Genomic DNA, 20447 nt, shown 5'->3' with positions numbered 1-20447 from the left:
ATCAGCTTGAAAGGGTTCAAAGAACTGCTACCTGGCTTGCTCTTAAACAAAGGCGCGGAGTAATGTCTTATGAGGACAGATTGCAGCATCTTCACTGGCATCCTCTAACAGGCGTAATTACTTGCTCAGTGCCTTTGTGTTCAAGGTTTTACATGGCACTGCTCACTGCGAATCCATTCTTACCGGGGTTTTCATTAATCCTTGTCATCTTGACTCACTCACATTCCGCCATCTTTCAGCTCGTACCGACTCATTGTTCCATTCACCCTCCCATCGATTTCCCAGATTGTGGGACACGATACCACCCGTCATTCGCGAAGCTGCTGTAATTTGTCCTCTTATGACATTTCTCCGCCTCCTTAAGGATCATTGTTTAAACCACACAGCGTAATAGATGTTCAATTTGTTTGCATGCAGGTCGTGAACGATCCCCTGTTTGGTTTCCCTTCCCTTTTGTTGTTTCTGAGTTCATTGTGTTTGTTGGTCATGCGTGGGGCAGCATGCTTCCGAGCAACAGTAATTTGGTTTACTTTTGTTACCCCTGACCCGCATGATTTGTCTTTGTTTTTTATTCCTTCTGGTCGTCGTTCCCATTTGGTTCTGTTTTCCTCCTGCATGCTCCGCCCTCAGCCGCCCTCTTATTGTTTTTATTTTTTGCTTTTGTTTTCTTTTTCAAATGATTTATTTAAGTTAATTTAATTTAACCTTACTTATTCCTTTATTTAATTCTGTATTTATTTTCCTTACTTCTTGCTTTTTTATAATTGTTTTTTTTTCCCCGTTAATGTTCTGTCTTGTGCTATTGTAACTTGTTTGCTGTACCTTGTATTGGTCGAATAAATAATAATAACAATAATAATAATTTAACTGTCAGTCTTCGGTATATATTTCCACCTCCATGGGTATACCAAGTGCTGGTTTTAGGCTTCATCTTGCGCGCGGGAAATACTCGATATATCAAGTATACTCGATATTAAATTTTCGATATATCGGTTATGGAAAAAACCCCGACATCGACGGACGTTACACAGAAATTCATGAGGCTGAAAAACATGCTTTGGTTGGATTTTTCAGATAATAAAACCACATGGGAAATGGACTGAGTATATTTATACATTTTTTTGGGTGAACAAAGATTTTTACTTACAAGAACAGCATATAACCCTGCAACCTCTGGATCATTTAAACTAATTCACCCAACAGTGTTTTATAAAACCTGACACTCAAAAATAAAATGTTGCCCTCTCCTGTCTCTTGCCAGGTTGTATTGCAAACTTGGGGTGAACCAGGCTATGTAAGGCAGTTACAGGTTGTATGGTATTTAACTGGCACCCCGACAAAATAATAATAATAATATCAAAGTCTTATATAGCGCACGTATCTACCAAACAAGGTACTGAAGGTTGCTTAGTATATACAAACTTTCAGAAAGATAGGTTATTGCAGTGATGAATTTTAAGACGCGTAAATTAGCACCTTGTAAGGGTTTGCAAGGTGCTACAGAGCATTAAGCAGCCACAGCCAGTAACACCGGGGCGAACCCCTTCTCTTTTCGAAAAGTGCACTGGGTTCTTTTACATGCGTTACACAACACATTGGACCAACGGCTTTACATCCCATCCAAAGGACGAAGCAAAGGTTATGTGTCCTGCTTAAGGACACAAGTGTCACGGCTGGGGATTCGAACCCACACTCTGCTGATCAGAAATACCAGAGTTTGAATTTGGTGATCTTAACTGCTCGGCCACAACACTTCCAATTCCAAATAGGGAGATCGCCAACATAAATATCGCCAAAAAAAGAAACAAAAATCAGAAAGAAGCAAAAAAGTCATGCCTGTAAAAAAAAACTTATGTATACGAGAAAAACCTCACCACCCACAGTTACATGTACCATCAGAGAGTGAGAATTCATGATAATTTATTTTTTTGTTTACCTGCACGTCATCGACGTCTTGGCGTCCTATGTTTCCAGGCAGTGAGAGAATGTTGTCTTGACCAAATCCCAACGATCCTCGATAGTTCACTGATTGCAAGAAAAGATTGAATTTAACTTTACTGAGGTGGAATATCACCAACTAAAAAACGAGTGAGTCGCTGACATAATCAAGGCGATGCATGGTGTGGAGTATTAATGAACTGTCACTGTGGTAAGGTCATTTAATAAAAAATACTTATTGTGTAGAACTGTTCTTATAAGAGCTTGTTCTGCTATTTATCTACTGCCATAGAGAAGGTTGGGAAAATGTGGAGACTCACTAGTTATGATAAAAACTAGTCTTGCTAATCATCTACTGCCATGGAGAAGGTTAAGAACTTGTCTTGATGTGAATCCCTAACTTTGAGTAGATTTAAAAACTTGAGGAACTTCTATCACCAAAAGCTGTGCAGATGAATCCAGGCAGAGAAAAATACAAGCAAGTGAGCATCACTTCAATGTAAATTGGAGAGTTAATACAAGTTGCTGCAGGTAATGGTGAGATGAGCTGAGATTTGGTCTTTGAGAGGGCAAGTCCCGAGTCTCTGAACAGTAAGATTGCCCTGAAATTCATCTTTGAGAGAGCAAGGCCATTCTCATTTTGCAAAGGACACTTCCATTACAAATTCTTAAAGACCAGCAGCCGATTTCACGGAACTTTACGCAACTGCTTAAGTCCACTTGCGCAACATTTATGGCGTAAGTTGCGCCGTAATTGTTGCGCAAGTAGACTTACGCAGTTGCATAAAGTTTCGTGAAATCGGCTGTAGGGGCAACAGAGGCCATGTCTCTGTGTTTATTCCAGACCTGTGCCTAAAAATGTCATCCTTGAGACACTAGCTACGACATTTACAAAATGGAAAGGATTTGCTCACCCAGGAGTACTGCAAATCCAAGCTTGCAAAAAGCTACCACTGACATATTGTACTCGGCAACTACAACTGAGTGAGGTCCACCTGTTGGTAATTAGTGAGTCATTAAGGAAGAAAGATTAACCAATTAAGATTCAAAAAATAGTTAATGGCCTGACGTTTCGACCCTAGCAGAGTCTTTCTCGAAGGCTAAAAGAAAGCTGAGATTTGGTCTTTGAGAGGGCAAGTCCCGAGTAAATTGATGATAGTGTTCAATTAGTAAAAATGGTGAAATGATAAAGTTAAAAAGAAAAGTGAACAAAAACCATTAAGTAGCAACAAACCAAATAAAAATCCATTTACAAGACACTCTTTAAAATTTATAAAAGCACAACCACAGAGTAAGACATGGATAAGAAAAAACTGAACAAGAATAAGAGTAAGACTTCCAGGTCTTACTTTCCAATGTGTTCCCATCTTCTTTGGTGCAGTCACAACAAGGCCATTACAGGCCTTCCGTAAAGAAAATGTCAAATTTGTCTTTTCTTTTTGGTTTGTTTCATTTAAACTCTTCTGACAAATTGTCATTAATTTAAATGTTTACACATCCCAGCCTTCTATTAGTCTCAGCATGTAGGTTTGTCAATGCACAAATTGTTTGTTGTGTAATGATGGATTATGCTTACCATGGGGTAGAACCATTAGTGGAGGTTTGGATGTTTTTACTGCTGGCTCTGGAGTCACAAGGATGGCTTCATAGTGAATGGCATCTACAAATATAACCCAAATTAATTTAATATTTAGTTTTTATCATTACACCCATGTGTTAAAGATATTGGACACTTTTGGTAATTGTCGAAGACTAGTTGTTTGGTGTATCTTAACTTATGCATGAAATAACAAACCTGTGAAAATTTGAGCTCAATCGGTCGCCAAAGTTGCGAGATATTAATGAAAGAAAAAAAGAAAACCTTGTCGCACCATGGTCACACGAAGTTGAGTGCTTTCAGATGCTGATTTCAACTCAAACTCTAAATCTGAGGTCTCAAAAACAAATTCAAGGAAAATTACTTTTTTTCTCGAAAACTACATCACTTCAGAGGGAGCTGTTTCTCACAATGTTTTATACTATCAACCTCTCCCCATTACTTGTAATCAAGAAAGGTTTTATGATCAAATTATTTTGAGTAATTACCAATAGTGTCCACTGCCTTTAAGCACTGTTTACTCGTTACTTTTCTGAGTTCTGTAGAAACTCTACATGCAAATCACTTGGCTGGGATCTGAACCCATGACCTTTGCATAGCTAGAGTAGATGTCTTACTACGTCACCATCGGGCTAGCCTGGTGGCTTGAGGTGGTTCCAATCCTATGTGTCAGCAGTGGGTGCTGCAAATATTTAATATAGATGTTATTTTTGGAGCTGCGATGTTTACCATCAGTGTCCAGTGCCTTTAAGTTAAGTTCACTCGCTCTACATTTTATTACACAACTTCTCACAATTAATCCTGCACAAGTGGACTGACTTACACGATTGCGTAAAGTTTTTTTTAAAAGGGCTGCTGATGTAAGTGCTAGGGCAGGGGTCAGAGCTGGGTAGGGCACGCCGCTAACGAGAGTCTCTTACCGTATTTTGATTCCTCATAAATCAAGCCTTTGAATTCCATGATTTCCCATGCTACATTGTTTATCTCATGACACTCTCCATCTAGGGGAATCCAGGCTATGCTTGACTCCTGACCTTCTGCAGGAAGCTCACCTATCACCTTTTGAGGAAAAATGTTTTTAAAACAATATAAAAAAAAGTTATAAATTAGAAATGCAACTCATCAAAAAAAAAGAGGAAAAAAAAAGAGTTCTGTCAGACCTGCCTTCAATAATTAATGAAATGCTTTACTTTTTGAGAAAACATTAAAACAGTTATCAATTCTCGATAGCGAGAATTACAGATTTATTTTAAACACATGTCATGACACGACGAGCCACGGAAACAAGTGTGGATTTTTACGGTATTTTCTCCCTACTACAATGACCGATTGAGGCCAAATTTGCACAGGTTTGTTATTTTATATATAAGTTGTGATACACAAAGTGTGGGCCTTTGGACAATACTGTTTACCGAAAGTGTCCAATGGCTTTAAAGAAATACATTGATCTCCTTTTTCCTTCTTATTTCGTTTAAGTTAGCTGGCTAAAATAGGACAAGAATTTATGGTCTCTCTATTTTGCCAATATCTTTGTTTGGGGTGCCAGAGTCAGATGACAGTCAACCTGTAACTGCCATACAGTCAGGGATCACACCCATGTTGGAAGCGACAGGAGAGTTTGTAAAGCGCCCGGCACATTTTAATAATAATAATAAATAATAACCAATTCTTATATAGCGCATTTCACAATAACCGTATCAATGCGCTTTAAATTAGTGCCCTGGTCATAGGGCCAATAACATCCCTTTTAATGTTTCTCAGCTCCCTTTGGGAGCAAACCTTCTGGGCAACAGTTTATATCATTCCAAAGGCTTTTCATGCACAATATCAACCACTACCCTCGCAGGTACCCATTTATATCCCTGGGTGAAGAGAAGCAATTATAGTAAAGTATCTTGCTCAAGGACACAAGTGTCACGACCGAGATTCGAACCCACACTCGGGTGACTGCACCAGAACTTGAATTCGATGCTCTTAACCACTCGGCCATGACACTCTACATTAATCTGAAAATCCCAGATTCAACTCCCGCTCTAGTCAAGTTTTCTTTGATCAACCACAAATTCATTCACTCATTCATTTATTTATTTAATTGTTTCCAACACACAAGTTATAAGTAATGAAATAGTCATGTATTATAATTTACATTATATTATAGTAATTAAGAAAACACAAGAAAATTAGTACAATTGTGTGAAGATGGAGGTCTCCAAGAAGCATAAGCTTGTCTAGTAGATACCACACTCGATATAAGAACAAAAACGATAAACCAAATTACAACTTAGATATGTGGCATAGCTAGTATAAAATTAACTCAAAGTTAAAACAAAGTTTAGCCTGCTAACAAATGATGGCTGATTAATTGAGGTTTTAATTACAGATCAAAGTCTGAAATGTCTCATTTCTGTTTGTCACTCTGCAGAACTCACCAGTTGGGATGACTTATTAGGAGAAGAGCGTCTCGCTAATATGAGATCATCCATTATATCAAGAACAGTCCATTCACCAAAGCAAGGGTCAGAGGTCAGTCTGGTTATGGATGAGGTCGCTGTATTAACCATCAAAATTTCCTGTAAAAAGGAAAAGATTGGAGAAAGTTCACCAGTGATTCTGTGCAAATAATACTGAAGATTGACCGGTCAGATGATACTAATTATAGAACATAAAGTTGGTACTAAAGGCCGTGTCCGAACTGGTGGCATTGGCTGCGGCTACGACCCTTGCTTTGGGTGTTGCTAAGGGCGTCCTACACTTCAATGCATGACGACATAGCTGTAGCCGGAGCCGCCAATTCGGATACGGCCGAGCGTGGCTTCCCTGGGTGCCATTCTGACTCTCATGCTGCCTTTCACCTGTACAGACCCCAGGTTCGAATCTCACATCTGACAAAACCTGTTGTGTGGATTGGGTTTCCAGTCCCTAATTGATTGTGTGGGTCCCTTGGTGGTTTGCCCAAATTAAAATCTGATAGTTTCAACAGTGTCTTCTAATCTCTGCACATGTACACATATCACTAAGCATACAGGTCAAAGTGCTTGGTGCTAAGCACAACAAAATTACACTTGCTAGACTGAGGTTACAGCCACAGTACAATGTCACATGCACTATTTGTGACTGGTATACTGCGCATTTCTGCTTAGCAGAAAAGTGTTTAGCAATTGTTTTCTATTTAAGCAGCTCATGAAATTAAGCCCTAAGGGTATCAGAACCATTTTTGTTCCTCTCACCTTTTTACTTCCCCACGCTGAAGACAAAACGAGACGTCTGCTGTCACTCAGCCACCACTTACAGGGTGGACTCATCAACAAAATGTAGATCCCAGGGAATGGGTTATCGGCTACAAACAGAGAGAAAAATAACTGGTATGAGCCGATAGGTTGTAGGTTCAGCCTTTAGTACTAGGCAACAGTTATGAGTTCCAATTGGGTTTCAGTGTTAGGGAATGGGTTATCGGCTACAAACAGAGAGAAAAATAACTATTATGAGCCGATAGGTTGTAGGTTCAGCCTTTAGTACTAGGCTACACAGTTATGAGTTACAATTGGGTTTTGAGTGTTAGGGAATGAGTTATCGGCTACCAACAGAGAGAAAAATAACTGGTATGATGAGGTGATGGGTTGATATGACATGACATGAATGTACTATATCTTCAAAGTGCATGGTTGAAGGTCACAGTAGGCAACGCTCACCATATATTATGATTATGAAAACAGGTAAATATTCATATTCATGAGCAATTATGACTTTTCACAGCAGAATTTGAAGAAAATGTAAATTGATTCGTGAGAAAAATTGGTTAGTGGGTAAAACAAATTGTAAAAAGGGAAGGTACACGTTTGGTTATTACTCATAACAAATATTAACTTAAGAACTGACTTGGGAACTGGCATTGGAGAGCTGTTGATAGTATTAACCATTGTGGGAAACGACTCACTCTAAAGTAACGTAGTTTTTGAGAAAGAGGTAATTTCTCACTAAAATAATAAAAGACTTCTAGCTAGAAGCCTTTCATTCTTATCAGAAAGCACACAAATTCGTCCAACAAGGTTTTTTCTTTCTTTCATCATTTTCTCGCAACTTCGATGGCCAATTGAGCCCAAATTTTCTGGTTATGATGGGATACACCAAGTGAGAAGACTGGTCTTTGACAATCACCAAGCGTGTACCTTTTCTTTAATGCTTCTGTTTATGAATCTTTTACCTGTAGGTTTATGCACAGTGTCCGACACCACAACAGTTTCTTTGGAATCCCAGTCGTACTGTGGGAAAAGAAGAAGACTAATCATTTCTACGACTTCATTTTATAATTCTTGGGAAGCTGCTTCGTTAAGGAAGATCTGAAACTTCGCAGGGTGTAGGAGGGAAGAAAAATAAAGTAGTGCACAACGAACAGCCACAATCTATTCTGGAACTGACTTCCATCTTCACCCCAAATTCCTTAAGAATAATATTTATTTATTTGACCTCACAAATAAAGTAAAAGTGAAACGATAACACAACGAACCAATCAACAAATAAAAACAATAATTATTCAAGCAAAAAGTACACAATAATTTTGCAAAAAGAACTAACAGATTATGATCAGGGTAAATAGACGAGCAAAAGCAATGACTGAATAGAAAAGGAGCATATGGGGAATAAAACACCTGAGGGGAAACAACTGGTGAAACCAAAAAACTTGTTACTAACCATAACAAGTTGACTACAGTGTCTATGTGGTCCAACTGGCTCATTGCGTAGATACACTAGCTTGGTCTGATCTGGACTGAAGTGTGGAAGTTCTACCCAGTCGTCTGTCACACTCAGTTTCTCTGTTTCAAAAACCATTAAAAAAGTTTCAATATTAACAATACTGAATAATAAATAATGATTGACTAATATTATTTCTGTAATACATGGAGTCATCAGGTATGATATTTGGTCCTTAAAAAGTAGGAACATTTCACTGGCATACCTGGTGAACACCCATGTCGTAGGCTTTAATAGACAATTCAGGCTGTTTGATCACAATTTGTTTCTGATTTTTCGAAGGGCCGAAAAAAATCAGAAAAATTAGATGCAAGTACGATAAATATCATGCCTAATAGAAGTAACAGTGATTCATAAATACCCCAGACAGTTTCGCTACTCCTATTGGTGGAGTGCGCGTCACGTGAGGGTGTTTAAACGGTTGATAATGACCAGCTGGAGCTGTTTATAAGCGGCTAGCTTCCGCGTGTTGGGCGCGCGCGTACGCAAATATTATTACGCGAAACGCACAATTCATAGCTATTAGTAACAGCGTGTAATCTATTTCTTAGCGCGCGCGCGTACACACAACCCACGCGCATCAAACAGATTCTCCACAATTTTTTTGACAAAAATACTTTAAACCTCGAGTTTTCACTTGTCATAATTGTATTTTTTAACGTTTTTCAACAAAAGGGCATTTACGAATGGGAATAAAAGAGTAGTGACTCGTTCTTAAACGCCCGTGTAAATCCTTGCAGGATCAGTGCCGAGCGATAAAAGCCCTCGCCTTCGGCTCAGGCCTTATCATACGGCAAGGACCCTGCTGGTTTTAAACGGCCGTTAAAGAACTCGTCGCTACCCTTTGATTCCCTTACTGTAACAATGAGAGTCCTTTTATTGGTTTCAATCACCGATATCAACCGATGGAAATGTGCAAGCATGTCTGCACAACTCTCAACCAATGATAGGTCTTCATTGAGTTCACTCACTGAGGGTAACAATAAACTACAAGTATTAGTAAACTGCAAGGAACAACCATGAAATAAATCTCTTTTGAGGGAGTGTTGGCTCTAAAAAAGAGCCGGTGTGGTCTTGATGTTTCAAACAATTTACTCTGCTCGTCTTCAGGAGAAAGCTGCAAGACGAGTAGATTCAGTACTGTTTGAACATCGAGACCAAACCGGCTCTTTTCAGAGCCAACACTCCCTCAAAAGAGAATTATTTCATGGTTGTACCCGCCCGCAAGTTCACTATTACTTACAGCTTATTCTTATCCTCCACACCATGCAAAGCTCCAAGCATCACTCAGTGAGCATGGTGAGGGTTTGGGTCTTGTGAATTCGTCTCGACCAAAGCAAACCATTCCAAGCTGTGGGCACACTGCTTTTAAATTTACAACCAATATAAACAGCCCATTTTTGTACGAAAATATCTGCCAAATATGCCAAGACTTTGTAATTTGTACAATCCCCCCCCCCCTTCTGAAACTCACCACATTTTCCACTCTTGAGATCAGCATAAAAAAGTGTACTCCTGTGAAAAAAAGGCAGCACCACAATTTATGATTGAAAGATATACTTTTCATCCAACTCAAATTTCAAATAATAACAATTAGCGCAAGGATTCCGGACTGTAGGCTTTGCAAGTGTCAAGTAGCAGAATGTTGATTCAAATGCAAAGACTGCCCTCAGGCGATCTTTAGAGATTCAAATTTGTTAAGATATTTTAATTTTTTATTTCTAATCAACATGGGCATTTCAGATGAAATAATTTCCCAGGATGCCTAATACTATCATTATAACAAGAAAGCTTTCAGATAACATTTTAAGATCATTACCAAAGTATGACCCTACCATTGAACACAAGGGACTTGACCTCTAGGATTTAAACACTGGGGCTTGACACTTAACCCTTCGGACTTGAGACTTGAACTCTATGTTTTGGAACTTGTTTTTAAATGCTTAGTAACAATGCTACAAACAAACCTTCTATTATTGCAGTATATGATGCCTAATCTGTAGGGCTCATGTGAATGACCAACAAACACAATACCTGTATCATTTGGAGCCCAAATGGCCTGAGAACAAAACAAAAGTAGAAGTAAATACATGTATTATGCCATTGAAACTTTGAAATGAAAAAAAAACGCGCACTCAATCTACCACGAAAAGAACTTATATAAGAAACCCAAACTGAAGGGTGGTACCTGTCCAGCTGATATATCTTCTGGTACATTGTCCAGTATGTTAATGGTCTGGCTCCCAATGTCGACGACACACACCACTGGATGATGCTTGGAGACGAGCCTCTCTCCCCACTCCTCACGAAACACATTCACGTCTCCCTGTTCAAGATAAGGAATCAAGCAAACATGTACAATAAAACTAGTGTAAAGGTCATGAAATTAATTGGTGCTGTCTTCCCTGACAAAAAAGGTCTTAATGTAATCTACTTTTTAAAGGTATAATTTACATGGTTTGGAAGAGTCAAAGATTCAATTGAACGCAAACGCTTGAATCCAGACGACAAAGACTCATTGTTCAATTCACCACTAGTTGTTTATTTGGCTTAATTAATTGTCCTATCATCAACTTGTATACCTCTGTCAATACCCGGCACACCGATACACTTGTATTCAACCATTTGTATGCTAGAACCCTCAGCCTAAAAAAACACTTCAGTTCCTTCTTTCCCTCGTGTTTGGAGCGGTCTGCCAACAAATATATGTAACTCCCTCACACTCGAATCATACAATTGTTTTAAAAGATACCTGTGTCAGCACTTCCAGAACCTGTAGAGTTTGTCCAAGTTTTTTTAAATTTATTCTTTGATCGAGATTAGCCCTTTTCATAATTTCTATATTTTTATTTCCTTATTTGTACATTGTTTTTAGGTCAGCTTTTTTAACTCAAATATGCACTTCCATTATTCTTGCTGCATGTAAGAAGGTTTTTGTTAACATAAACATATTTATTTTGTTCTTCATATTTATTATTTCCCAAAGTTTATCTTTACTGTTTTATAAATTTTTGTAAAAAAACAATCCATACTCATTTTAAGATTGGATTGATAGACTTTCGAGTTACAGTGATTAGATTCACTTTTATTAATCCTGGCCATCTTAGAATGGGCTTGTCCTGTCTGTTTTTACAATTGTCTTGCTTGATTGCCAGTGTTCTGTTTCATTCCATCATTGGTTTACAATTGTTCTAGGTGTCCAGGTTTTTGAAGTTTACATTCGTTGTTTCTTATACTGTTGTATTTTTGCGGTAATATAGTATCTTGTACTGTTTGTTGAAATCTTGGCCTAACAAATAATGATAATAATAATAATAAATAATTTACACAAAATGGCAAAATGGGTTTACAGAGGTGAATAGAGATCCAGCATTTTTATCAAGATCTTGTGTTGTGTTTGTACAAGTGTTTGATCCAGCTCTGATCCAAATTTGAATCAAGCGAAACACCCGCGTATCCTAGCAAAACCTGATATGACCACATTGGATTGCTGTGTCTGATCCAACATTGCATTTACACCTGTTTCTTCTGGATCCACTTTGCCAGATCTGATCCACCAATTGCAGGGTTCAACCCTCTTTGACAGGACCCAATTTCATAGAGCTGCTAAGCACACAAATTTGCTTAGCATGAAATTTCTTCCATGATAAAAACTGGATTCCCAACTAAATTTTCATTTGTTGCATATATTGCTTGTTACAGGTATTCAGCTGTTGTTTGCTTATCCTGAAAATCACATGGAAAGGGGTGGTTGGTAATCCAGTTTTTATCAAGGCAAAAAATTCATGCTAAGCATATTTTTGTGATAAGCAGCTCTACGAAATTCGGCTTAGGTTGATTGAAATTGCAGGATCTTGATCTGGGTCTAATCCTGATCCTTTGCTTTAAGCTTGGGCGATATCGATTTATTTTATTCACGATATATCGCTGACAATATATCGCGATATTCGATATAATCGCGATTAATTAAACTTGACATCATCAGTCTTCAAACTCCTAGTGAAAGTTGTAGAAGAGACAGTCATAGCATAAGAAAGGTGTTCTAATGACCAATTCTTCTGGTTTTACTCCAAACCTATGGGGTGCAAGATGTCTCAGCTAGGAAATACAACGGGATATTGCGATACTTAATCGATATTGCGATATATTATACACATAATGAATGTTTATGAGTGCAATGGTGCGAATATGTTCATGAGTTGAAAGATGGAATGTTCCATTCAACGAGGCGGAGCCGAGTTGAATGGAACATTCCAGCTTTCAACGAATGAACATTTTCGCACCATTGCACGAATGAAAAACATTCATTATTTGTTTTATATAACATCCAAGTAGATCTTTGTCATTTTGATTGAAAGATACAACTTTCAAAACAAACAAAGCGTAGGCCTACAATTTTTAATTGTAGAAGCCGAATGCTAGTAATTTTACTAATATGCCTTGCAGTAACACTGCTGCGTTACCAAAGACACGCGCACGCAGTGATGTTTTTACTCAGCTTTTTCGTTCCATCCGAAAAGTACCATTGCACGCTGGCAGCGTGCAATGGTACTTTTCGGATGGAACGAAAAAGCACGGCGAGTGACGCAGCGTGTATTGGTACTTTTATTTGCTATCACGTGACGGACAATCCTCCAATCAAATGGCAAGGATCTGCTTGGGTGTTATATAAAACACAATATATCGATATTTCGATTAAAACCAAATCGATCCGATATCGAAATCTTTCCAAATGGGTATCGCGAAATTCGATAATATCAAGGTATCGCCCAAGCTTACTTTGCTTGTACATCAGCTGTTAATTCACATTGGACAACCAGATCCAGGTCTGATCCACCTTTCTGGATCTAGTGTAAATAGGGTCTCATAAGACTGTGTAACTACCTTGATTGGCTCATCTTTGCCTTCAGCAGTCCCATCTTGATCTTTGGTCTGATATTTGGAATCAAAGTAGGAAGTTGTCTTGGCTTGTTTCTTCTCAGCGATGTACAATAGTTGCTTTTCTGAGGCGGACCAACTTAAATTACCGAACACATCTGAAAGACAACCAAAGAAATGTACTCCTTAACTCTCCTACTGTCTGACCATTTATAATTTTTCACTGGGTTTTGAATAATTGATAAACTACGTCAGCCTTCAATATGATATCATGCGGTGAATGGATCTACACAGTCAACCCTCCTACTGTTTGCCCATTTAATATCATCCAGTGTACAGTTTGTACTTTCTTGGGTTATGTATGGAAAAAAAACAAGCATATTAATCGGGTGGGAATCGAACCCATGACCTTTGCTTATCTAGAGTTTGCTTATACACAGAGGTGTAAGGGTGCAGACCAAATCTTTAGTCACCAAACCATAGTGGGGCTGCTTAAAGGCAAAATGCATAACAAATCAACTGCCACTGGGGACAAGTTGCCAAAATACTCCTGGGGCTGAAACAGAGTTACCCCCTTCACAGTCTGTAAAGATGTAGTCATGGGTATCATCCACTAGGAGCCACCTACTCCTGGGGCTGAAACAGGGTTACCCCCTTCACAGTCCGTAAGGATGTAGTCATGGGTATCATCCACTAGGAGCCACCTACTCCTGGGGCTGAAACAGAGTTACCCCCTTCACAGTCTGTAAGGATGTAGTCGTGGGTATTATCCACAAGGAGATGCACTACCTTCACAACTTTTCAAAGCAATTAGATCCCTTGCTCAAGGGCACAAGTGTCTTGACTAGGACTTAAACCCACACTAGAGCTTTGGTCGGGTGAACTAATTTTTATAATTGAATTGAATTGAATTGAATGGCTGACTATGCAAGGGGGCAAGCGATCGGCCGTTAGTAGCCACAACTTCATTACAAAACTATAATTTTATTACTTACCGTCCCCATAAACCTTTCCGTGTTTCTCTTGTGCACCAAGATCAATGTTGTGAGTTTTACGTCTTCCGTCCCAAATCTTCAATAATCAGAACAATGAGGAGAGCATCAGCATCAATTCAGACACCAGGGGTGCTGGGTAACAGTTTGTACCCTTGTTATGACGGCAAAACATGAAGAGAATTGTGTCAAAAAAAATGGTTACAGGAACACGTTGCCTTGGATCGCACAAGTTGGTCTATAAAAAGCGCTTGTAACCCGTTGTTACAAAAATGCATATGGATAGACAGATCTTTTAAAAGTAGAATACAATGATCCACACAAATTTGCCTCGAAATTGTGTGGTTTTCCTTTTACTCTGCGAACTAATACGGTCGGCCATTTATGGGAGTCAAAAATTTGACTCCCATAAATGGCCGACCGTGTTAGTCGACGAGGTAAAAGGAAAACCGAGGCATGTTTGTGTGGAGCATTGTATTCTACTTTTACAACATCTTTCTACCCATATGCATTTTATAACAAACACTTTCGAACGCTTTTCAAAGACCAACTCGACCGATCCAAGGCAACGTGTTCCTTTAAACAAATAGCTTTATGTGCTATATTCTTTTCAGAGATTTCTTTGGATTGGGTTAACTAGGACCATCAAATGATAGAAATTGCATTTGATATAATTCAAAATGTCTTGGGTCTTGCAGCACCAGGCCCAATACTTCACGGAGGCAACGAAGGTGATTGCCTCAGTGCCCCCTGGTCATTTCCTTGGGTGCTCTTAAAAAGCTCCAGTAGAATTTACAATGTCCTCATAGGGTGCCCTTTAACAAGGAGGAAATGCCTCGGTGCCCTTTTCCTTACAAAGCAAACAGGCCTGCGGCATGCATAGCACCATTTGTACTGGCCTAAAGAAGACTAATGGTGTGGAGTTCACTGACCTCTAGATATTGTTTCTCATCACCTTTCTTGTTCTTGACTTCTCTAACCACTGCCCTTCTGTTTCCAGAGGGGCTTACACTGCTCAGTAATCTGCAATCAATAATAGATAATCATGTTATAGCAAGAATACTTATCCTTAAAGGCAGTGGACACTATTGGTAATTACTCAAAATAATTATTAGCATAAAACCTTACTTGGTAACGAGTAATGGGGAGAGGTTGGTAGTATGAAACATTGTGAGAAACGGCTCCCTCTGAAGTGACGTAGTTTTTGAGAAAGAAGTCATTTTCCACGAATTTGATTTCAAGATCTCAAGTTTAGAATATGAGGTCTCGAAATCAAGCATCTGAAAGCACACAACTTTGTGTGACAAGGGTGTTTTTTTCTTTCATAGTTATCTAGCAACTCCGACGACCAATCGAACTAAAATTTTCACAGGTTTGTTATTTTATGCATATGTTGAGATACAGCAAGTGAGAACACTTGTCTTTGAAAATTACCAATAGTGTCCACTGGCTTTAAACTGACTTCCTGTCGCATACAATTTGTACAGAGCTCAAGCTGGGAAACATAAAGTCTCTTATTTTTTATGAAGATTGGACTGTACTTTTATCAACTATGATATATGAATAAATAGGCACATCTCAAATTTTTATTTTACAGCATTTTATATCACTCTTAAATTTCTTATATTCATTGTCAGTTATGACAAATGAGATTTTTTGTAACATTAAACCAGTGTAGTATCTTGCCTGCCAGGAAAAGCCCTCGAATGTACAAGGTCACTCTTATTATAAACAAGGTGGCATATTTTTAATTGATTTGAATGTCAAAACTGGCCGGCAGGGTCATTGTTTACCATGGCTGTTTGATACTGTAGTATTTTGGCCGAAGCTTGCTTGCCATTTATCTGTATTTGTGGTTCATCATTACAACCTCTTTCTCAACCAATCCACCCTCTCTCTGTTCTACACATAAGCCCGGTTCATACTTCCTGCGAATGCGAAGCGAATTTGACGTGAATTTGATGTCACAACTATCCTTTCGCAGCGATATTCGCAAGTGAGTTGAACAGAGCTGAACTGCTACGAATATTCGTTGCGATTTTTGTGACGTCAACATTCGCTTCGCATTCGCATTCGCAGGAAGTATGAACCGGGCTTTACTTCAACAAAGGCAACTATTGTTGACAACAACTTGGACTATCACTCGGGCAGGGTTTTCAAACATTAAACCACGGTTTGGTTTTCTAGCATTTCTCCTTGCATGTCGCCATCCTATAATCTCGCTTGTTTTGTTAAGTGCATTTTAAGCTGTTTTGCCCAAAGTTGCGTACTTGTAACACAAGCAAATATTTAACAAATAAATACACAAAATGCATTGTGGCGATGAAGGAGTGAATAAAGAAATAGAGCTTACTCCGAATTAACCTCAGATGTAAGTCCGGCATCGATAACTCTGCCAAACCTGTTCTTGCCATCGGGAATAACCAAATGCACTGACTGAAATGTCACTTTGTCGGATCTCTCCAAGTCTCGCTGGCTCCAGTCGGTCAAGATGGACAAAGCACTGTCTTGTTTAACAAGGGAAGCCTTTGTGGGTAAAGACACTGCAGCAAACTCCCTGTATACACTGACTGCATCATCAAGTGTTGGATAGGAAGTTGAGGGAAGCTGTGGGGGGTGTGGGGCAAAAAAAGAACAAAAGAAGATTCTTAGATGCTCATGGTTTTATCACACGACAAGCTGCATTGATCTACAATTTTGTAGATCAATGCAGCTTGTCGTGTTGCTTTAACAATCGCGACCAAAATGCCTGGGCCACCCATTCGCAACAGCAACAACAACAAACATTCACCCTAAGTTAACATTATAATAATCATTCTCTTTCCATCCCCCGCTCAGTGATGATTGGAATGCAGAACACTGCGTTTGATTTGATTTTTTTTAAAGCCTTACCGTGGGCGCTTCCATCTTGATTTTTAGTTTTACTGGTGGTTGTGTGTCTGTGTATTAAACAAAACAGCCATTCAGCTGGCAAAAACAACACACGGTGCATCCGCCGCTCCGCCGGCATAAAAACTTCTTCTGAGTGATAGCGCCCTCTACCTTCTGAATCAAGTAGTGACTAATAATCTCGGAGATGGGACAGAATAATATTATTTCCAATGTGGTCGCAATGTTAAAATAATAAGAGCAGTCAAAGAGCAAAGCAATACATGAATTGATCAATACTATTATAAGACCCGTTTTAATAAGAGTTTGGGTAAATAGGAATTTGCTCTGAAATATTTTTCTTTTTCCTCTTTAGACACTGATGAACAAGCGTTGATGGGAACTCCGGTAGTAGATGTAGATTATAAAGCCAGATTCTGTATTTTAGTAGTTTTGGTATGCCTTCAATACACCCACCGGTTGTTGGCTTATGAAAAGAGCACCCAGCAGCGTTCAATCAAGTTCAACTTTTAAGGGGGGGGGGGGACCAAATAAGGGCAAACTTTGTCGGGACGAATCCATTCACATCCTGTCAAAAAATCCACCGATTTTAATAGACAATGTCATAGATTGGGAGTGGTAGTAGCCATAATGCAACTTCAAACCAATCGGCAACTTCATCTTCAACGCATTGTTTATGTGATTTTAACCAGCTTCCGGATACACTTATCTTACTGGCTAGACACATACTCGATATTGGGATTCCTTATCTTAGATGTTGAACTTAGAAGAACGGACTGAAGAAAGTTCTTACCCGGCCGCGATTTTTTTTTTCTCCTCAAACCGACATTGTATGTTTCCCTGCCGCTGTGATTGGCTCTTTCCGTCAGATTACGTCATTAATGTAATGTCGTTATAGAAAAACTACCCGGCCGATTGGGGTCGTCTTATCTGTGTATAGTTAGGCCTTATACGAAATTTCGATTCATGATGCGACATTCTATTTTTCGAGTAACCCCAAACCTTTTTCTAAAACGACGTTGCAATGATTTGGTGAAAGTGCAGGACAATTTAATAATGACGTAATCTGACGGAAAGAGCCACTGGCCCAGTAACCAGAACCACCGTCTCCTCCCCAGTTGTGTGGTGGCGTCGGTGGATTCAAGTAAGTCAAGTAAGTCTTAGAATTACGGTGAGGGATTCTGGAAAGAGCCAGTGAATATTGGCACATCATCACCCGGAATAATTCATCACTCAAAGTGCATTCACGGTCCTGCTGGTGGGGGCTAAAATTCATTGATACCCTAGATTAATATACCATGCCGTATATCTATGAGGGGGTGTCCGGTCCGGAAGCAAAACTAAAAAAAAACACTATAAAAAAACATGATGTGGAAGAATTTGGATAATAGCGAGAGTAGTAACAGATGTAAATATTATTGGGTCTGAAAAAAAACCATTAAAAAAAATTTAATTGGCCCTTTCGCTGCCTTGTGATACATTCAGGGTGTTGTCACGCAGTGCTTGGCTGGTGAAATTGTAATAAGGTGGTTTTTTTTATTACAGGAAATAAACAAAGGCAAACTTTGACCTTTTGGTACGGCCGTAATCAGGCCTAATAAAGATCATGCGTTTTTGGCGCAACTTTGTTTATGTTGCTCCAAGACATCATAGCTTTAGAATAATTTCAATTAAACTGGGGAGATTGGCACATAGTCATTTGTTTAACTTAAAATGGCGTGTAATTTGACACCTTGGGTGACGACAACACATCACAACTTTTCGTTAAATTTCAACTTAGAGTCTAACTTGCTTCAAAGTTCCTCCTTGAAAAATATAAGGACTGTAGCTTACCCTTTGCTAAAACGTTATCAACGCTGGAGTGACTAGTTGCAACTGTTGGTCCTAGGGCACATGCATACAAAGTAAATTATTAGGGGGTGTAGTAGGTCATTGTTGAGTGGTCCATATTATAGGGTCAAACTAGGCTGTTAAATTGTGTGTGCACCATGGGGCTGTTGACTTTCACCCTCGGGAACATGGGATACACTGATCCTCTGCATGGCCATATTTTTCAAAAAGGTGTGAAGGGTAGTTTTTACAGTACGGAGTCCATGTGGCAAGTCTACTTTCTCGGGTGTTTTCATGGATGAGCTTAGCTCGATCAAAAACTCATCGGCCAACCTATTAAAAATTTAAAGGAAACGATTAATTAAGTTCAGTTGTTAGAAAATAAACTTGATTTAATTTCAAGAATTGAGAGATTTTTTTGATAATGTTTGAGTATTTTGAATACTAAGCAGTATGTGGCTGCCACCCTATTAGGCCAAATAAAAAAAATACTAGTTAATCGTCCTCGCCCGCATCCTTTTTGGGGGGCCGCATCTTTTCTTTATACTATTTATTATTGTTCGATTTTTGTAAAAAAATATATTAAAAAATCCATCTTTTCAAAAGGACTGGCCTAGGAGCTTTTCCTGAATCTAACTTGATGCTTTTGAACACTTGTAACCGTCTGTTTCATAAAACAATATTAGTGAATGCCTACCAGCAAATCTTTTTAGTGTTTATCCGACCCTTTTAGTGTTAGTGTTAACACAGGTCCTCATGCAACCAGACAAATAATAGGTATAAATAAGTTTGCAGTTGATTCAAACTGAAGAATTGGTGGCCTGTTTGATTCGAAATACTAAGCGGCCATCTCGAAAAAACAGTAAATAGTAAATAGTAAGGCCCTTATCCTCCTCTTTTTTGAAAAATCCGGACGATCAACTGGTATTTTTTTTATTTGGCCTTATACTTCAGTACGGAAATGACCCTCTTCAGGCACATACGTGCAGAATTGTTCGCTACTCCCCTTGTTTGCAATATCAGGAACAATGCTTCATGAATCCACACGGTACACTTTAAATAAACAGCTAAAAATGAACATTTATTTCCTGCACTGGTTGTGAATAAAAACAACCGTGGATAACAAAAACAGTTTGCTAAGTTTCCCCTTGAACTTGGAATTCTGCATATAGGCTTGTACGGAGCTCTTGAAGTGTCATTCGGCATGCTGAGATCATGAGATAGTTCTCTCTAAAAAGTAAAAATAAAAACACTCTTTACTTGTCGAGTTGTCCCTCAAATGACTCTTTAAAAGAGAGTGGTGACTATTTCACTCTTGTAGAGGGGTGTCACTCCAGAACAGAGTGACAAATCACTCAAAAAGATGCACACTTCAGTCTAAAAACCGTCCGGCGGACATGATACATGACTGATACAAGCGAGCGTGCATGCCTTGAACCTATACGTAGCAGCGAATACCCAACGGCCGAACATTTTCCCATGTCATTCATGACATGGGAAAAAAGGGCGAACGTGTTCCGTCGACCAAGGGCGTTTAATTTACTGCAAGGACGGTTTTGCACGGGCGGACACAA

General features: G+C 39.0%; 1 protein-coding gene across 1 annotated transcript in view; it reads right to left on the bottom strand.

Moving 5' to 3' along the window:
- Nucleotides 1-17147, bottom strand: part of LOC117306856 (acylamino-acid-releasing enzyme-like) — a 32298-nt gene extending 15151 nt beyond the window's left edge. The window contains exons 1-16 of the mRNA XM_033791410.1: nt 17047-17147; nt 16508-16761; nt 15087-15177; nt 14158-14233; nt 13169-13320; nt 10473-10610; nt 10252-10343; nt 9759-9799; nt 8225-8346; nt 7737-7794; nt 6763-6872; nt 5965-6105; nt 4456-4594; nt 3515-3598; nt 2853-2933; nt 1937-2025 (exon numbers count right to left, since the gene is read on the bottom strand). Coding sequence (XP_033647301.1) covers nt 1937-2025; nt 2853-2933; nt 3515-3598; nt 4456-4594; nt 5965-6105; nt 6763-6872; nt 7737-7794; nt 8225-8346; nt 9759-9799; nt 10252-10343; nt 10473-10610; nt 13169-13320; nt 14158-14233; nt 15087-15177; nt 16508-16761; nt 17047-17061 — 1683 coding nt within the window. The 5' untranslated portion in view covers nt 17062-17147. The remainder of the gene's footprint in view (nt 1-1936; nt 2026-2852; nt 2934-3514; nt 3599-4455; nt 4595-5964; nt 6106-6762; nt 6873-7736; nt 7795-8224; nt 8347-9758; nt 9800-10251; nt 10344-10472; nt 10611-13168; nt 13321-14157; nt 14234-15086; nt 15178-16507; nt 16762-17046) is intronic.
- Between the last annotated feature and the right edge of the window lie 3300 nt (nt 17148-20447).

This window comes from Asterias rubens, chromosome 2 (genome assembly GCF_902459465.1).
Source record: "Asterias rubens chromosome 2, eAstRub1.3, whole genome shotgun sequence".
NCBI classification, from domain to species: Eukaryota; Metazoa; Echinodermata; class Asteroidea; order Forcipulatida; family Asteriidae; genus Asterias; species Asterias rubens.
Note: the sequence above shows the minus strand (reverse complement) of the source record. Positions and strands in the feature narration are given on the sequence as shown.